Source organism: Jaculus jaculus, chromosome 4 (assembly GCF_020740685.1).
Source record: "Jaculus jaculus isolate mJacJac1 chromosome 4, mJacJac1.mat.Y.cur, whole genome shotgun sequence".
In the NCBI taxonomy this organism is placed as follows: Eukaryota; Metazoa; Chordata; class Mammalia; order Rodentia; family Dipodidae; genus Jaculus; species Jaculus jaculus.
In genome coordinates this window covers 120,094,908-120,111,580 of record NC_059105.1, presented here as the reverse complement: position 1 = coordinate 120,111,580, position 16,673 = coordinate 120,094,908, and the positions used below count along the sequence as shown (strand labels likewise).

Here is a 16,673-nt window from a genome sequence, read left to right as displayed (position 1 = left end):
TCTAGACACGTGCTTCACCCTGTGCATCTGGCTTACGTGGATGCTAGGGAGCCAAACCTGGGTTCTCCAGGCTTTGCAGGCAAATGTCTTAACTGTTGAGCCATCTCTTCAGCCCCTGGAAAAGAACTTAGAGAAAATGAGAAACAAACTTATGAGAAAGCCATAATGATTCTCCTAATAAGAGTTGTTAGAGTGAGAATAGTGGTAAATATTAAAGTCATGAAGGTTATATAAGTTCAGCCAGTGCTTGATGTTTTTCCCATCTTGTTCTTTATGGTTTTGGTTTGTTTTTCTCTCATATAAGAATGTTAGGCAGAAGTTTATAAAACTCCAGATCAGCAGAAAGCTCATAGGATGTAAGGTCCACTAAAGCAGAGGGAGATGGAGGTAGCTGGTGATCTGTTGCTAGTAAAATGCTTCTGCAAATGTTCTGAGTAAGGTAGAAAACAAAATTGGTAAATTACTCCATTCCTTCCATTGGGACTTAGAAATGATACTTCTCTACAGAATGGCTAGACTCTTCATTGAGAAAAATTATTTTTCTTCTTGTGGATTGCATTTGTATTATTAATTTTCCTTTTCACCTGACCATACTATTTTGATCCTATTCAGAATACCTCTACTCTTAGGAAATTCTATAATTCATTTCAGGTATTTAAAATATTTAAAACAAGCCTGGCATGGTATCACATGCCTTTAATCCCAGTGCTTGGGAGGCTGAGATGGTAGGATCAGCATGAATTCAAAGGCCAGCCAAGAGCTACAGAGTGAGTTCCAGGTCATCCTGACAGGTGTAGAATGATGATCCTAAATATTTTTATTCTTTCTTATGAATACCACATCTTCTAAGTAGAACATTTATTGTAACTTCCTTCTCCCCAAATAAATAAATACATAAGAAGACTGGGTTTTTTGGAAGCTTACTTTGACCAAGTCTGGAACTCTAAATTGGTGTTGTTTTTCTGTTTCAGCATCAAAGCAGGGCGACTCCTGTCCTACATTCCATATCAGCTGTACACCAAGCAGTCCAGTGCACAGAAAGGTCTCAACTTTAATCCTGTATGCAAACCTGAGGATGCCATGCCAGGTCCAAGCAATATAACCAAACAGCTCAACAACAGGGTGTAAGTTTGTGTAGTTTGGAAAACCAGTAAACCTGGTTTTTAGCAGTGAGTATGGCCCCTGTTCTCTTGAAGATAGAAGCAAAATATTTTTAAAACTGCCCATTCACCTGTAATAAACATAAAGTGTGTGTGTCTTACCTCTAAATTAACTATTTTTATGATGAAAGTTTCAGAAATAAAATGTAAATAAGTTTTTCTAATTGTAGTAGATTTTCATATTAAGCTTATCAGTCTCGAATTACCAGCAATTTTTTTAATCAATTTTCATGAAAGTCATTATTTCTTTAAGTAGTTTGCTATAGAATATTCTTTTCAACAACCTGTACCAGCTACATTTTCGTTGTGTTCCTGCAGAGAAAAATAATTTAAATACTTACTTTTGTAGGTTGCTTCTGAATAATTTAAAATTCATAATTCTAAATTTGTAAATATTTTATACCAGTGAGAGTTTAGATGGTGATTTTCATTTATACAATTGGGGGTGAATTTAGGTTTTATTACACATGTGGCTGACTTAAAAAAAAAGTATGTTGATTCAAGCTTCAATTGCAATAATCCTGAGTAGTTTCATGAGTAATTGGTATTCTGCCTTAACTTGTATGTCATGTGGCTCATTATGATTAACCTTCTCCTTTTTTATTAAATTGCTTGCTTTGGAAGTTGGATATATTTTTCTAATGGATCAGGAATCTTGTTAAACTTGGGAGGATCCAACATCATCACCTTTTGTAGCTTTGTTATTGTCACTTGTTGTTTAACTTGTGCTTACTTAAAAGTTTATCCAAATATTTTCCATATTACTCCAAACTTAATTTTTACAATAGTCTAAGAATGTGCTAGTGACATCAGAAAAGTTCATAGTTGTCTTTCTCACTCACCCATATGAATAAAAGTAGAAAACAGCTAACATGACTTAAAAAAATATATATATATATGACTTATTTATTTGAGAGAGGAGAGACAGAAAGAAAGAATTCGCACTCCAGGGCCTTTGGCCACTACAATACAAACTCCAGACGCATGTACCACCTTGTGTATCTTGGCTTACATGGGTCCTGGGGAATCGAACCAAGGTCTTTTAGCATTGCAGGCAAATGCCTTAACTACTTAGGCCATTTCTCCAGCCCAACATGTCTTTTTTTTTTATGCCTATTTTTGTTGACAATTTTAGGAGGAATTTGCCTATTATATTTACAAATATAAATATGCTATTGCTTAATAAATAAATCTGTCCTCTGGTGTTATTTTCAGTACACCTATTTTGCAAATGTATATTCATTTAGTCAAGGAAATGAGTATAGAAGACTATAGTAACAATAGATTTTCTTGCTAATGTGTACATTTTTGTTGTATGTGTTGTTTTTGTGTAAAAAATTTTAATGATTTTGAGACAGAAAACATAGTTGTAAGGCTCTTTTTACTTGATTCTGTGAATTTAGGCAGATAAATTGTTTTGAAAGTCTATTACATGGTTGGAGAGATAGTTTAGTGGTTAACAGTGGTTAGCTTATCTGCAAAGCCAAAGGACCCAGGTTCAATTCCCTAGGAACCTTGTGAGTCAGATACACAAAGGGGGCACAAGCATCTGGAGTTTGTTTGCAGTGGCTGGAAGCCCTGGCACACCTATTCTGTCTGTCTACCTGCCCATTTCTCTTTCTTCCTGTCAAATAATTGAATAAAAATTAAAATTAAAAAAAAAAGTCTCTTATGTGACTTTTAGCTTACTTGCTATCTCTTTATCTTAGGGCAAACTTCTCTGACATGTGATTAAGTAGGTTTTCTTTCCTCTTGTTTCTAGTTTCTGTTCTTTTCTATTCTTAAAAAAAATTATTTATTTGAGAGAGTGAGAAAGAGGCAGAGAGAAGAGAGAAATGGGCATGCCAGGGCCTCCAGCCGCTGCAAACAAACTCCAGACGCCATGTGTCACCTTGTGCATCTGGCTTATGTGGGTACTGGGGAGTCGAACCTGGGTTCTTAGGCTTCACAGGCATACTCCAGAACTACTAAGCCATCTTTCCAGCCCTCTTTTCTCTTTTTAATGGTCTGATCTGTAAGCATTGGATATACTTTGAACCAGCTATCATAGTCCATGGAAAATACTTAGCCAGAGTCTGAGACAAGTAGAAGTAGGTTGTAGTTTTTTGCATCCAACTGGCTTAAATGAAATGAAATAGAGAAAAGGGAGGGATGGGAAGGGAGGAGAAGAGAGGATGGAAGGAGGGAAAAGGGAAAGAAAGAAAAAAAAGCAGTTGAGTTGTAACTGGTATGTCTTCTACATGACTGTCAGTACTAACAAGACAAATTGGGTGTTAACATAAAGAGACTTAATACAATATCTAATAGTGTTGTTAATATGACCCAGTACTTTTTATGTTACCGCTTTATGTGGAGTCTGAATTATAATTGGAATAAGCTATGGGCATGTTTATAAATGAATCGCTGCTATAATCATGTTTTGGTTTTTGTTATTTAGGTAATTTTTTAAATGAGTGTGAATGAATTTTGTCCTTGCTAATTAACATTACTGAGTAAACATTTGGAGTAACCCACGTGTGAATTTAACATAATATTTGCCACAGGCCTTGCATTTATAAGCTGGTCTCTAGGGTATTTGGTCCAGATTGCCTTTGGACCTCCCTAACATCTAAATATGCTCTTCTTGAGACTGACATGTCATATTTCTTGTCAGTTGGGCAAGAGTTTTCTTGGTTAAAATTTTACTGAAACCGCCCCACCCTTGACTTCTTAACAGTTAGCCCTTCTTCATGGGTTATGAACATAGTCCTTTAATGCTGAATAAATAAAGTCTCAGGATTTCAAACCCATATGTTGCAGTGTTGGGTTTAATGTGTTAGATAGTAGCTTACATAAAAACCAAATGTAAAATAAGGAATAAGAACTCAGATAAAGGTTTTTGTCCATTTTTATAGAAGTTACTCATAACTAAGTTGGCAATATTGACTGGTAAAGAAATTAGGAGTGCTATACTTTGGAATAAGATATTTAGCAGGTGCTAGTAAATTTTTGTGAGGAAAACCATAAAACAAGCTATGTGTGTAATCACAGGATTGTGATCTAAGTACTTAGTAGGTTCTGTAAGAAGACCTATGAATTCCAGACTAGCCAAGGTGGGACCCTGTGGACCCTGTATATTAGTTTTATTTCTCATTGCTGTAAACAAATACCTGAGTAGAAGCAATTTAAGGAAGAAAAGGGATTATTTTGGCTTACAGTTTCAAGGAGAAAATTCATGGCAAGGAAGGTGTGGAGGTAGGAAGCAGAGCTGCTCATGTGTCCTCATGAAAGAAAGGACAAACAGGAAGTTGGGCAAGCCTATAAAACCTCAAGGTTGAACTTCCCGAGATGCGCCTTTTCCAGCAAGGTTGCACCCTCTAACACTGCATCTTTTCCATATATCTCATCTGGGGACCAAATGTTCAAAAACCAGCCTGTTGGGGAACATTTTACATTCAAACCACAAATCCTTTCTTAAAAGAAATAGAGAAAAGGGAGGGATGGGAAGGGAGGAAAAGAGAGGAAGATGGAAGGAGGGAAAAGGGAAAGAAAGAAAAAAAAGCAGTTGAGTTGCTGTCCAACATTATGTTTTCTTATTTAAGCAACCAGAATATAATTGTTGGTGATTTAAGTTTTCAAGTGGTGTATCACTAAGAAGATGTATAAATGAATAAGGTGTTTTCAGTTCAGACAATATTAACTTAATTTTTTCTTATACTTTAGAAACCATATAATTAAGAAGATTGAGACAGAAAATGAAGTAAAAGTGAATGGAACGAACAGTTGGAATGAAGACGATGCAAGTGATTTTAGTTTTGTAGATCTGGAACAGACACTTCCAGGAAGGAAACAAAATGGAATCTCGCATCACAGAGACAGCAATGCCATTTTTAATGGACACACTCTTAGCTCTAATGGTGCCTTAAAGACACAGGACTGCTTGATTTCTGTGGGCAACAGTGTTGCCAGCAGGCTTTCTCCAGACTCTGCCCAGGAAGAGAAGAGGACTGAGGAGAGCAACACTGACTTCCGAGACTGCCCGCTGCAGCAGTTGCAGCGAAACACCAGAAATGCAGATGTGTTGCAGAATTCACACAGAACTAATTCTCTCTCACCATCTTTGCACAGTAACATGAAAATCAATGGTGCTCACCACTCCACTGTTCAGGGGCCTTCAAGCACAAAAAGCACTTCTTTGGTACCTACTTTTAGCAAGGCAGTACCTTCAGTGCCATCCAAACCGTCAGACTGCAACTTTATTTCAGACTTTTATTCTCATTCAAGACTGCATCACATCTCAACATGGAAGTGTGAACTGACTGAGTTTGTCAATACCCTTCAAAGGCAAAATAGTGGTATCTTTCCAGGAAGGGAAAAGTTAAAAAAAATGAAAGGCAGGTCTTCCCTTGTTGTAACTGACACAGGTATACTTACTAAATTGTTTTTTAAAGAAACAGTTACTCTTGATTTTGTTCTCATGCTTTCCTTGGTATATTATCATTATCGAGTTTCAACATAAAAACCTTTAGGAGCTAGGCATTATGGTACCACACACCTTTTATCCCCACCTAGAACTGCAGAGTGAATTCCAGGTCAGCCTGGCCAGAATGAAACCCTACCAAAAAAAAACAAAACAAAACCAAAAAGCCTTTAGGAATGCCAGGTTATATAAATTATAGTAAATGTAACATAGAAAACTTCAGTAATTTCTTTAAAATTATATTTAAGCCGAGTGTGGTGGTACATGTCTTTAATCCGAGCACTCGAGAGGCAGAGGTAAGAGGATTGCTGTGAGTTTGAGGCCACCCTGAGACTACAGTGAATTCCAGGTTAGCCTGGGCAAGAGTGAAACTCTACCTCGAAAACAACAACAACAAAGTAAATAAATAAAATAGAATTAGATTTAATTGTGGCTAACTGAAAAAGTCAGGTCATTTAAAATAGTGTCATGATTGGGATTCTGAGCCTTGTCTTTGTTGACACTACCAGTTGTTGGATTTTTGAACTGTATAAATGTAATGTGTTATATACTTGATGCTTAATCTCCTGTAAGAATGAAGTTGATTTGGTAAGAGTTAATTTCTAGAAGCTTGCATCATGCTAAGTTTTAAAAAATTAAGTGATATTGACATATTACTTGTACTTACAGTGGTAAATTTTTAGTAAGAGTATGTGTTTTCACAGCTTTGTAGATTGCTTGTGTTGTTAATAGTTGTCATCAAAACCAAAGAGAAGCCCAACAATAGCAGGCTATTTTATGGTAATTATTAGTTAAAGTAGATTCTAGTTTAGGCCTATTTTGAGATTTCAGTTTTTGACAAGTTACAGCATTCTCTTTTTTTTAAACAAGTAAATGCTATTTATTTGAGAGAGACAGACAGACAAGGAGGGAGAGAGAACAAGCAAATATGGGCCTGCCAGGGCCTCTTGCCACTGCAGACAAACTTCAGATGTTTGGGCCACTTTGTGCAAGCAAGTGCCTTTAATTGCTGAGCTACTTCTTTAGCCCCTACTTTTTTTTTTTTTTTTTAAGGATATCTCTGAGAATGTAATTGTGGAAACTAAGGCACAGAGAGAAATTGGTCTTTCCAGAATGTTAAAGGGTCTCTCCTTATGTTCTGTTTGTTTTGTTGGTGGGGTTACAGTTTTATTATTTGCTATATCCTAACATACTTTTAGTCAAAAATACTTTTCTGATGGTTATGAAATGTTTCAGAGAATGTTAAAGGTATTGGATAATTAACCTTATTCATGTCTTGACTTTATAACCTAAGGATCATTAATATTGAAAGTTTAAAATAGTATCATGTAGTAATTCCAGGAACGAGAATAAAATGATAATTTTTTAAGTTATGTGAAAGCATTTGGTAGGTATTTGGTTTATACATTCTGTACTCTTTGAATATTTAATATCAGTTTTGAGTTGTTTATGTTCTGTTTATATAAGACTTGTATACAGCAGAATTGTGATTGTTATTTGCCTAACTTATGCAAGGCTAAGTTTGAAACTCAACACTGCCAAAAACAAGACAAGAAAGAAAGATTGTGATTGTTAAAGTGTATTTGATAAAGCATTTCTGACGAGCATGGTGGTGCACGCCTTTAACCCCAGGACTAGGCTGAAGTAGGATTGCTGTGAGTTCAAGTGCAGCCTGAGACTACATAATGATAAAGCATTTCTGAAGGTGACATGAGTTTGGAATTAGAGGGCTTAGCCAGAATCTGAATTTTATTCTGCTTCTCTTCTGTGGCAAGAACGTGGACAAGGTCTTTCTTGAGCCTCAGTTTCTCTTTATAGGGAAGTGATAGGAATCAAATGATGTCCACTTCATGTTAAAGGTAACATGAGCAAAGGTTTGATGACTTGTTCATAAGAGCTAGGTAAATGCTATCACATCATAATTTTGTAGATGGAAAGGGGGATGGGTAGCTCTTAGAAAGTAAAGCTATTATGAATAATACAATTTTCGATACTATTTACAAACTTATCACAGGAATATTCTATGCAGTCAGAAGAGAGAGGAGAGAGACTATGTGTGTGTGTGTGTTTGTGTAGGTATAGGTGTGCCAGGGTTTCCTGTCACTGTAAATAAACTTAAGGCACATGTGCCACTTTGTGCATCTGTCTTAATGTGGCTTCTAGGGACTCAAATATCTGCCATCAGGCCTTATGAGCCATCTTTCCAATCCTAATCAGAGTTTTTTAGTTCTTAGTTTTAGGACCTGTGTTATTTTGGAGGATCAGAGGAAGTATTCCTAGTATTATTTGAATTTATAAAAATAATGCTGTCTTAATATTATTGTTTAACCCTAATAGTGGGGTTATAATAACCCTAATGAATCAGAAACTATTGCTTGTTCTTATGAAAAGAGACTCACTTTTATCCTTAACTGTAATATATGTGTTGCAAAACTTTTTCTTTTAGTAATATACAATGGCTTGAGAAACTTGTATACACTCTATACTTGTATAGATTTTTGTTTTCTAGACCACTTTTAAAACATGTCTGCTTAGAACAGCAACATAATAGTTTGCGGCTTCTGAAATCAGTCTGACTACAGTTATATCCTAATGTAGGAACTCGCTGACCAAGCCAATTATCCATCTGTAAATAGGGTTATCAGATTACCTTTCTCATTGTGTTGTGAGAATTTAGATAATTAACCTCTGTAAACCTGTACTGTCTGACAACTACCAACCATTAGTGGCCATTTAAATTGTTTTATCAAGGAATGTTTGTAGATTGCATGGAATGGAGTGATCATCAAACGTTACTTACCTTTATGTAACTAAGTAAAAGGAAACACTGTTGATGTTAACGTTTTTATAAACTAATCATAATTTTAAGGCAAACTTTTGACAAACTTAATTAGCAACAGTATTATAAATTTCATGGCATTGTCACAGTTGTTTTACAGTTATATTAGAAAATGAAGGAACTGAAAGTTGGCATCTTTTGAGGTGGTAGAAAGTCTATTTTAAGGCTTCATTTTTATTGAACTAGACCAATTTAAAATGTGTGTGTGTGTGTGTGTATGTATGTAGAATTCATTTGGGGTTTGAATGTTCTCTTTTTCCTTCTAGGAAATATTTCAGCGTTGAGCTCCCCCAGACATCAGAGCTGTATCATGCATGTGGATATGGATTGCTTCTTTGTGTCAGTGGGTATACGAAATAGACCAGATCTCAAAGGTCTGTATTCTTCCTTATATTTTAAGAATATTGATGTGGTTAGGAATATATATCATAAGTGATAACAAAAACGTCCTTCGAAAAGTATTCTGATTTTCCTTGGAAAAAAATTCAACTCCTTCTAAATTTTCTGGACTTCATTATCAAGAAAGGTATAGGGAAGGCTGGAGAGATGGCTTAGCGGTTAAGCGCTTGCCTGTGAAGCCTAAGGACCCCGGTTCGAGGCTCGGTTCCCCAGGTCCCACGTTAGCCAGATGCACAAGGGGGCACACGCGTCTGGAGTTCGTTTGCAGAGGCTGGAAGCCCTGGCGTGCCCATTCTCTCTCTCTCTCCCTCTATCTGTCTTTCTCTCTGTGTCTGTCGCTCTCAAATAAATAAATAAAAATTTAAAATGACATTGGAAATATTTGAAAGCCTTATCAAATTTTATTTTAAAAAAAGAGAAAGGTTTAGGGAAATTAGAAAATCACTTTTTGAGAATAATATTTATTTTCAGCTGAGGGATATGTTATCAAAGATAATGGGTAGGAGCTGGGTGTGGTGGTGCACGCCTTTAATCCCCGCACTGGGGAAGCAGAGGTAGGAGGATTGCCATGAGTTCGAGGCCACCCTGAGACTCCATAGTGAATTCCAGGTCAGCCTGGGCTAGAGTGAGACCCTACCTCAAACAAACAAACAAGCAAACAAACAAAAAAAAAAACGATATGGGTAGGGAAAATAATTTTATATCATTGAGCATTGTTAAAATACATTGCATCACCTGAACAGTCTTTGCTTAAGGAAATTTCAGGTATTTATGAACCAGTCTTTTCTTGGGTTTTCAATGTAGGGTCTTCTTGCTCCAGTCTAGGCTGACCTGGAATTCAGTATGTAGTCTCAGGCTGACCTTGAACTCACAGTGATCCTCCTACCTCTGCCTCCTGAGTGCTGGGATTAATGGCGTGCACCACCACACCTGACTCAGTTACCATTTTTAAAAACATTGAGTATTTTTCAGTAATTATCTCTGTCTGAAAAAGATAGCTATATTAGTATTTTCTTCAGGAGTCAGATTTTTTTTTTAACAAATTCCATGATTGTAAACAATATCCCATGGTAATTTCCTCCCTTCCCCCACTTTCCCCTTTGAAACTCAACTTTCCATCATATCCCCTCCCCCTCTCAATCAGTCTTTTATCTTGATCTTATCATCTTTTCCTCCTATTATAATGGTCTTATGTAGGTAGTGTCAGGTGCTGTGAGGTCATGGATATCCAGGCCATTTTGTGTCTAGAGGAGCACGTTATAAGGAGCCCTCCCCTTCCTTTGGCTCTTACATTCTTTCTGCCACCTCTTCCACAATGGACCCTGAGCCTTTGAAGGTGTGATAGAATTGTTGCAGTGCTGAGCACTCCTCTATCACTTCTTCTCAGCACCATGATGCTTTCAGAGTCATCCCAAGGTCACTGCCATCTGAAAAGAAAGTTCTCTAAGGAAAAAGTGAGAGTAGCATTAATATATGGGTATGAACATTAAGAGAAGTGCTTACTGGGCAGTTTGATGAGCAAAGTATATACATTTAGCCAGACAGGAGACTTTATACCCCTAGGGCTCATGATTACCCCTGTTGTAGTGTTTCAGTATCAGGGCTGTATTTTTTCCTAAAGCAGGCCTCCAGTCCAGTTAGAGGGCAGTTGGTTTCCACCATGACAGACATGCCACTATTGCACCTGTTGGCTGGCCAAATACAAGGCTTTTACAGTGTCTACTGTTGAGTATCGTCACTGTTGATTTCTCTCTCTCCCATTGTACTGCATGTAGAATGGCTTCTAGCTTTCTGTCAGCTGGTCTACATGGATGGAGGAGGTTATCAGCTCAGTTCCAACAAGATTTCTCAGTGGCCTTACAGCCCAAGTATGTGGTGTCTTCAGCAATAGGGTCTTACCATCTATTCCTGGTGGAAACCAAGGGCGTTGGCATTGGTAACATTCTGTAACATTCTGGTGAGATCAGGGACCTCCTTGGCCAACAACTCACTGGAAGGTATCCCATCCCTGGCACTGAAAAGTTTCTAGTAACAATCTATGGCTCCTGCGTGTTACATTGTCCAAAAAAGTAGGTTTCCATATGATTTATTTATATCCTCTTAGGTTTTGATTAGCCTCCCTCCGCCTTTCCTTTCTCAGCCTATTCCCCTGACCTCATTTAGGCCTTTTCACCCTGATTAATCTATTATTCCAAGGGGGGGGGGGAAATATATATATATATATTTTAAAGAGTCATTAGTTAGGCCACAAAAAATATTAGATTTCTGATGGGGTTTTATTTTTGTCATGTGTAGTCGCTGTTCCAACTCTGAAAGGAGTTTTTAGAATGCTTTTAACCTATGAGTAACTGGCTATTTGATGTTTTTAGTGGTTTTGTAATGTGCATGTGTTTTTTGTCTAGGCCTCTTGCAAGCTGGTACTATGCTCTACCACTTACCTACTCCCATAACCCAAATTGTTCTGGAGCTAAGGAAAGGATCTTCACAACAAATACATTCAATAAATAATATCCATATTACTGCTTTGCAGCTTTATAGTTCTCTCATAACTTAACATATACTCACATGGAAATAACACCTTAAAGTCATTTTCTTAAGTCCAAACTGAGGGATTGCAATTCATGTTTGATTATGTATTTGTTAAGTCACACTATGATTCCTGTTCATCTGTCTTTATTTTTCTTGGTATAAAATTAAAAGATAAGTATAGATGTTGAACCTACTTACCATATATCAGAAATATATTTTTGTGTCCACCACCATAATTTGAACCTAGATCTGAGTGATCTGTTTTCTACTGAAAGAAATCAATCAGTGGATTAAAATTGTCACCAGTAGTTTACTTTTGGGGGGTAAGAAACTTAGATTATGTTTCATGATGATGGATAACTTTCATATATTTTCTTTTTTTTAAAGTTTTTTAAGTTTTAATGTCAAAAATATTTTAAAATCCCATGAAGAAATTCTCCTATGTTCTTAATATTCTTTTGGGCTACATATTTTTTTTTTAATTGACAACTTTCATAATTATAGGCAATAAACCATGATAACTACCTCCCCTCTCACTTTCCCCTTTGCAACTCAACTCTTCATTGTATCCCCTTAGAAATAACTTAAACTGTTCCTCACAGGTAAACCAGTGGCTGTTACAAGTAACAGAGGAACAGGAAGGGCACCTTTACGTCCTGGCGCTAACCCCCAGCTGGAGTGGCAGCTCTATCAGAATAAAGCCCTGAAAGGCAAAGCAGGTACAGATGAGCTCTTTATAGTTGGAGTGCTACCGTGGATGACTTCTGGAATGGGCTTTTGGTATCGTTGTAGAAACGAAAGCAGAGTTGCAATAATTAATTTTTTCATTCAAAGGTTTTAAGAATGTCAGTAACAACTTGAATCAAAACAAAGTCTGAATGTAAAATAAATGACTGCTGTACAGTTATGCTCTGTTGAATTGGATGGCAGTGCTTTCCTGGAGCACAATCATGAGTGGCTTTAAAACTGTGACTCATTTGCTTTGTATAAATTTAGATGGGGGATAAAAAGCATTGCCATTTTGAAGGCTTTACCTAGACTTGGGTATTACTAGTCATTTGGCCTTGTATTACAGTAATGACACTGAGGTTTGTGGTCAAGATTTGTGTTTGAAAGTGGAATAAGAAACAGTAGAATTTACAGATAGGCATAATGGGACTTGTTTGTAACTCCAGCACTTGAAAATTGAGGTAGGAAAACTAGAGTTCACTGGAAACCTAGGCAACATAGGGAGGCCCTTTCTCAAAATACCATAATTTATTGAAATAGAATCTCAGAATGCCAGTAATTATTCTCCATCTCAATGAACCTATTTTATATTAGAAATATTTTATGACATTTTTGGTGTCTAATTTTAGATATTAATGAGCAAAAGTCATACTTTATACTAATCACAGTATTAAGATCTTCATGTGTTTTTTTTTAAACCACCTCCACCCTGTAAATTCCCTGAGAAATTTTTGTTTTGAATGTGTATGTGTTTGGTTATGTGGGTAGGCACACATGTGTGCCCATGCATGTGGAGAACAGAGGTTGGTGTTGCTTTCCACCTTGCTGAGACGAGATCTCTGGCTAAACCTAGAGCTCACCTATTGGGCTAGTGTAGCTAGTCAGCTTGCTCAGGAAATCCAATTCTCTCTACTTTCTAAGTGCTGGCGTTATAGGCAAGTACGCCACACCTGGCACTTAACATGGATTTTGAGGATCAAACTCAGGTCCTCATGCTTGGATGGCAAGCACTTTACTGACTGAGCCATCTCCTCAGCCCTCCTAAAAAGTACTTAACCTGGAAATTCAAGTCTTTTACACTGATCAGTTTCCTCATGGATATCTTACAATACATCACATTTAAAAAATGATTCTTTCAGAAAAGTACTAACTAGGAAACAGATACACAGTAGAATAAAGGCATACAGTTAGGTTACTTTAGTTTTCTAGTTTGTTAGTTACAAACTGGGCTTATTTTTGAAAAGATCCCTATTGAGACAATAGGAGAGTCATTGCCTATCTCTGAATTTCATTTTTTACAGTTAGTCTTTTTGTTGGTTGTACTCATCTGGTGATACAAGTTAGAAAGACAGTATTGGTAGCTACACATTTATTATATGTATATTATATGACAGATTTTTAATATATGTATATTTCCCAAGTTTTGTAAGATTCTTTTTGGTTGTTAAATCTTTTGAGAGGTTTTTGAGATTCTAGCATTTTGTGTCAAGTAGATCTTGGAGTAGTTATTGAACTTGTTGGGATTTGGTTGTATTGTGGTATGGTTAGTTTAAGTGTGCTTTTGTACAAGGTTGGTTTTTCTTTCTGTATTTTCCATGTAGCATTATTTAAAAGATGAAATAGTAAGCTCTAGAAAATAAGAAAATAGTAGCTTAAGGAAATAAGTATATATTTGTTACATGTTGGAGTTAGGAAATACTTAACAAATGTTACAAGAAGAAAGCCTCTGTATTTAGTCAGTAGCATCTTCTGTGTTGCCTTGTGCTCAGAGTCTCTGGCAGGTAGAGTCAGTCTGTTTCTTATTGCAGCAGTTTGCATCTATATTTTGACCTTGGCAGACACTTACTCATTTGGAGTAGCAGGGAGCTGGTCCACTTTTGACTTTCTTTCCTTCACTGTCTGGCCACATTTTTTTTTTTAAACAGAATATTGTCTTTGGTTGCTTAATTATCTTCATTCTATGTAGCTTCTGGATTTTCAGCCAGTTTTACAACTTTATAGTTCACATCCCTTTCACCTCTGAGTGGTAAACTTGCAAGCAGGTATTAGGTGAAAAATTTTGTAGACTTCATCTACCATTGAAAACTCAAAGCTAGATATTTCTGTCACTAGAAAAGGTGACTCTACTGCTTTGATATACTCTTGCTTTAACTTGATGTCATTCACTTTTATATCTGGAGCCTTTTGACCCATTAGAAACTTCCAGAAGTATTTGCTATATATAAAAGAAGTAGCTTATCTTTTATTAAAGCTTATAGTCATGCTTGTTCTCAGAACTTGTTTTTCCAATGTCTTTGTCCCTCTTTTCCAAGTCTTTCTTTCCTGGGTCATTGTCAGACATGGTACCAAAAAGGGGCGGGGGGAGTGATCAATTTAGAAGTGAGAATCTTTAGCTTCTGCACATTAAGTTTATAAAACTCAGTTTTGACATTTTGGCTGTGGCTATGCAGAGTATTAGGACAAATAAGCATCTGTAGTCCTTTTTAGAAACTGATTTCTTAATCCTCATATTCAGGGGCTCTGATTAATTCAGTATAACCAGGGGATTTCATCTGTCTGTGACTTCCTTTGGACACTGCTTCCTGAGAAGTATTCAGTAGTTACACTTCCCATTGATGATCTCATTCAGAACCATTTGTATTCTGCATTTCATGGTTGGGGCCTTTCCCCTCTCCCTGGATTCCCAGGATGCAGAGATTTTCTATCCCTTCAACAACTTCAGTTTTCATTCTAAAGAACAAGTTTTAAAAATCGTATTAGTCATAGATTTATTCTCAGCGATTTCTTTTTCACAGACTTGAGTCGTGGCCTCTGATTTCTCCAACCGTTCCTCCACATTCTCCATGTGCCCGTCTAGTTTGTCAAGTTTTGATCAGCAGTTCTCTACTTTGCCCTCCAGTGAGGACAGTGTGTCCCTGCATTTCCCTGAATCTCACATGAAGCAACTCACTCCGCTGGTGGAGGGACCCACGCACTCTGCTGCACTGTGGAACAGGTCAGCCAGCCCAGTGAAGAGGAACATGATGGTGCTGCCTCTCAGACCAGGGCATTGGGGGTGCATGGACCACACCCTGTTTGTTCTCTCTTCAGGCATGATCTTTCTGTAATTTCCAGATTAGAATCTTAGGTTAACTAGTCTTTCAAAAATAAAGGTCATGTAACACCCTTTTAAGGCATAACTCTGGGTTATGGCTTTGAAAGCCACTGTGGCTGTGCAAGCGTCCACGGTCCTTTTTGTTTGTATAGTAGCGCACTCTATTGGACTGTGTTACTGATAATCTTTAAATTCTTACAGACGATAATAATGGACTGTTACAGAATAATCAGTTCTCCTTCTGTCTTTGTAACAGTGTGCCATGTTATTCATATTTTATCTAAAGTCATAGCTCATGTAACATTCTGCTGTTTTTATTTTTTGGTGCAAGTAGGATCTGACCCCACCAAGAGGGTAATTCTGAGTTTGACTGCATTTATGGTGTTCATGTATGGATGTTAGAATCTGGCAATACCTGTATGGGTTGCATAGTCAGCTGAAAGGTGTTCATGATTATTGGTCAAATGAGGAAGAGTTATTTTAGCCTATGAAGCCAGATACTTTGACCTGTTTTTCTGGTGGTGCATGAATTTGGCTGATTTCTCATGGAACATAAATCTCTTAAATCAATAGGAGAGAAGTGTTGCATTTATTAGCTTTGTATTATTGTAGTGTACTCAGAACAGGTTGTCTAGAATTAGCTGAATTGGTATGTTTTGGTCTTATTTATGTTTTTGTATTAGATACTTGGTTGAGATTGTTTTTGGAATGTTGTATGTTTTTTACAGCAGATATTGCTAATAACCTAATACTGTTAACCTTAAGGTCTGTGATAAAGCTATTTTCTTAATCTTATTTCTCCATTACTAGTGAACTCCTAAATAAAAGAAAGTAAAGTGGCTGCTTTTATATTGTGTGAAGTTGTAAATTTGGGTTGGAAATGAAGAAATATCTGTAAACTGTTGTACTATTTAGGCTAGAGTGTGTTCAGTAAAGCAGTTCTTTCTTTGACTGCATTTGAATTCCAGTTTGCTAATTGAACATACTTGGCTAAACAGAAAGTAGAACTATCTGAAAGAGAGATAATGTGAGACTTCTACACGATATGTGTTTAAAAGAAAAAGCTGTTAGTTTAGAATGAAACTTTTCTATGCTCTATGACCTACTAAATTATTGTCTGATCAAATATTTAGTAGAAATTTGATGTTCCATTTCAGTATTAGCTAGATTTTAGTTCTGTGGAAAGTTCTTTTAGGAAGCAGTGGAGAGCGTTCCAAGACACTAGTAATCCCACTAGAGTGAGCTGTGTAATCCTCCTACGGCAATGGGAGGAAGTTCACTTCCTACTCAATTTTATCCTTGTCCACTCAAGGGAACATGTGTTACGGGATAACAGGGTATCTTATATGAATCTTTTGGTTTATTTTCAATTTTTTATTAAAACAGGACACTTTGAAATTATTAATTTTTTTCATCTGACTGCTACTGAAGAGCATAATGGAGGAAAACCATTTTAGAGTTTTA

General features: G+C 36.7%; 1 protein-coding gene across 9 annotated transcripts in view; it reads left to right on the top strand.

Moving 5' to 3' along the window:
* Positions 1 to 16,673, top strand: part of Rev1 (REV1 DNA directed polymerase) — a 101,056-nt gene that overhangs the window by 49,643 nt on the left and 34,740 nt on the right. For 7 of the 9 annotated variants that reach the window (XM_045147730.1, XM_045147731.1, XM_045147729.1 and 4 more), the window contains 4 exons: positions 972 to 1,124; positions 4,863 to 5,563; positions 8,725 to 8,832; positions 11,989 to 12,105. In XM_045147730.1, the coding sequence (XP_045003665.1) occupies positions 972 to 1,124; positions 4,863 to 5,563; positions 8,725 to 8,832; positions 11,989 to 12,105 (1,079 nt within the window). Of the gene's footprint in view, positions 1 to 971; positions 1,125 to 4,862; positions 5,564 to 8,724; positions 8,833 to 11,988; positions 12,106 to 14,945; positions 15,111 to 16,673 lie in introns of those variants that run through there. The other 2 variants (XM_045147738.1, XM_045147737.1) reach the window with 1 other exon arrangement.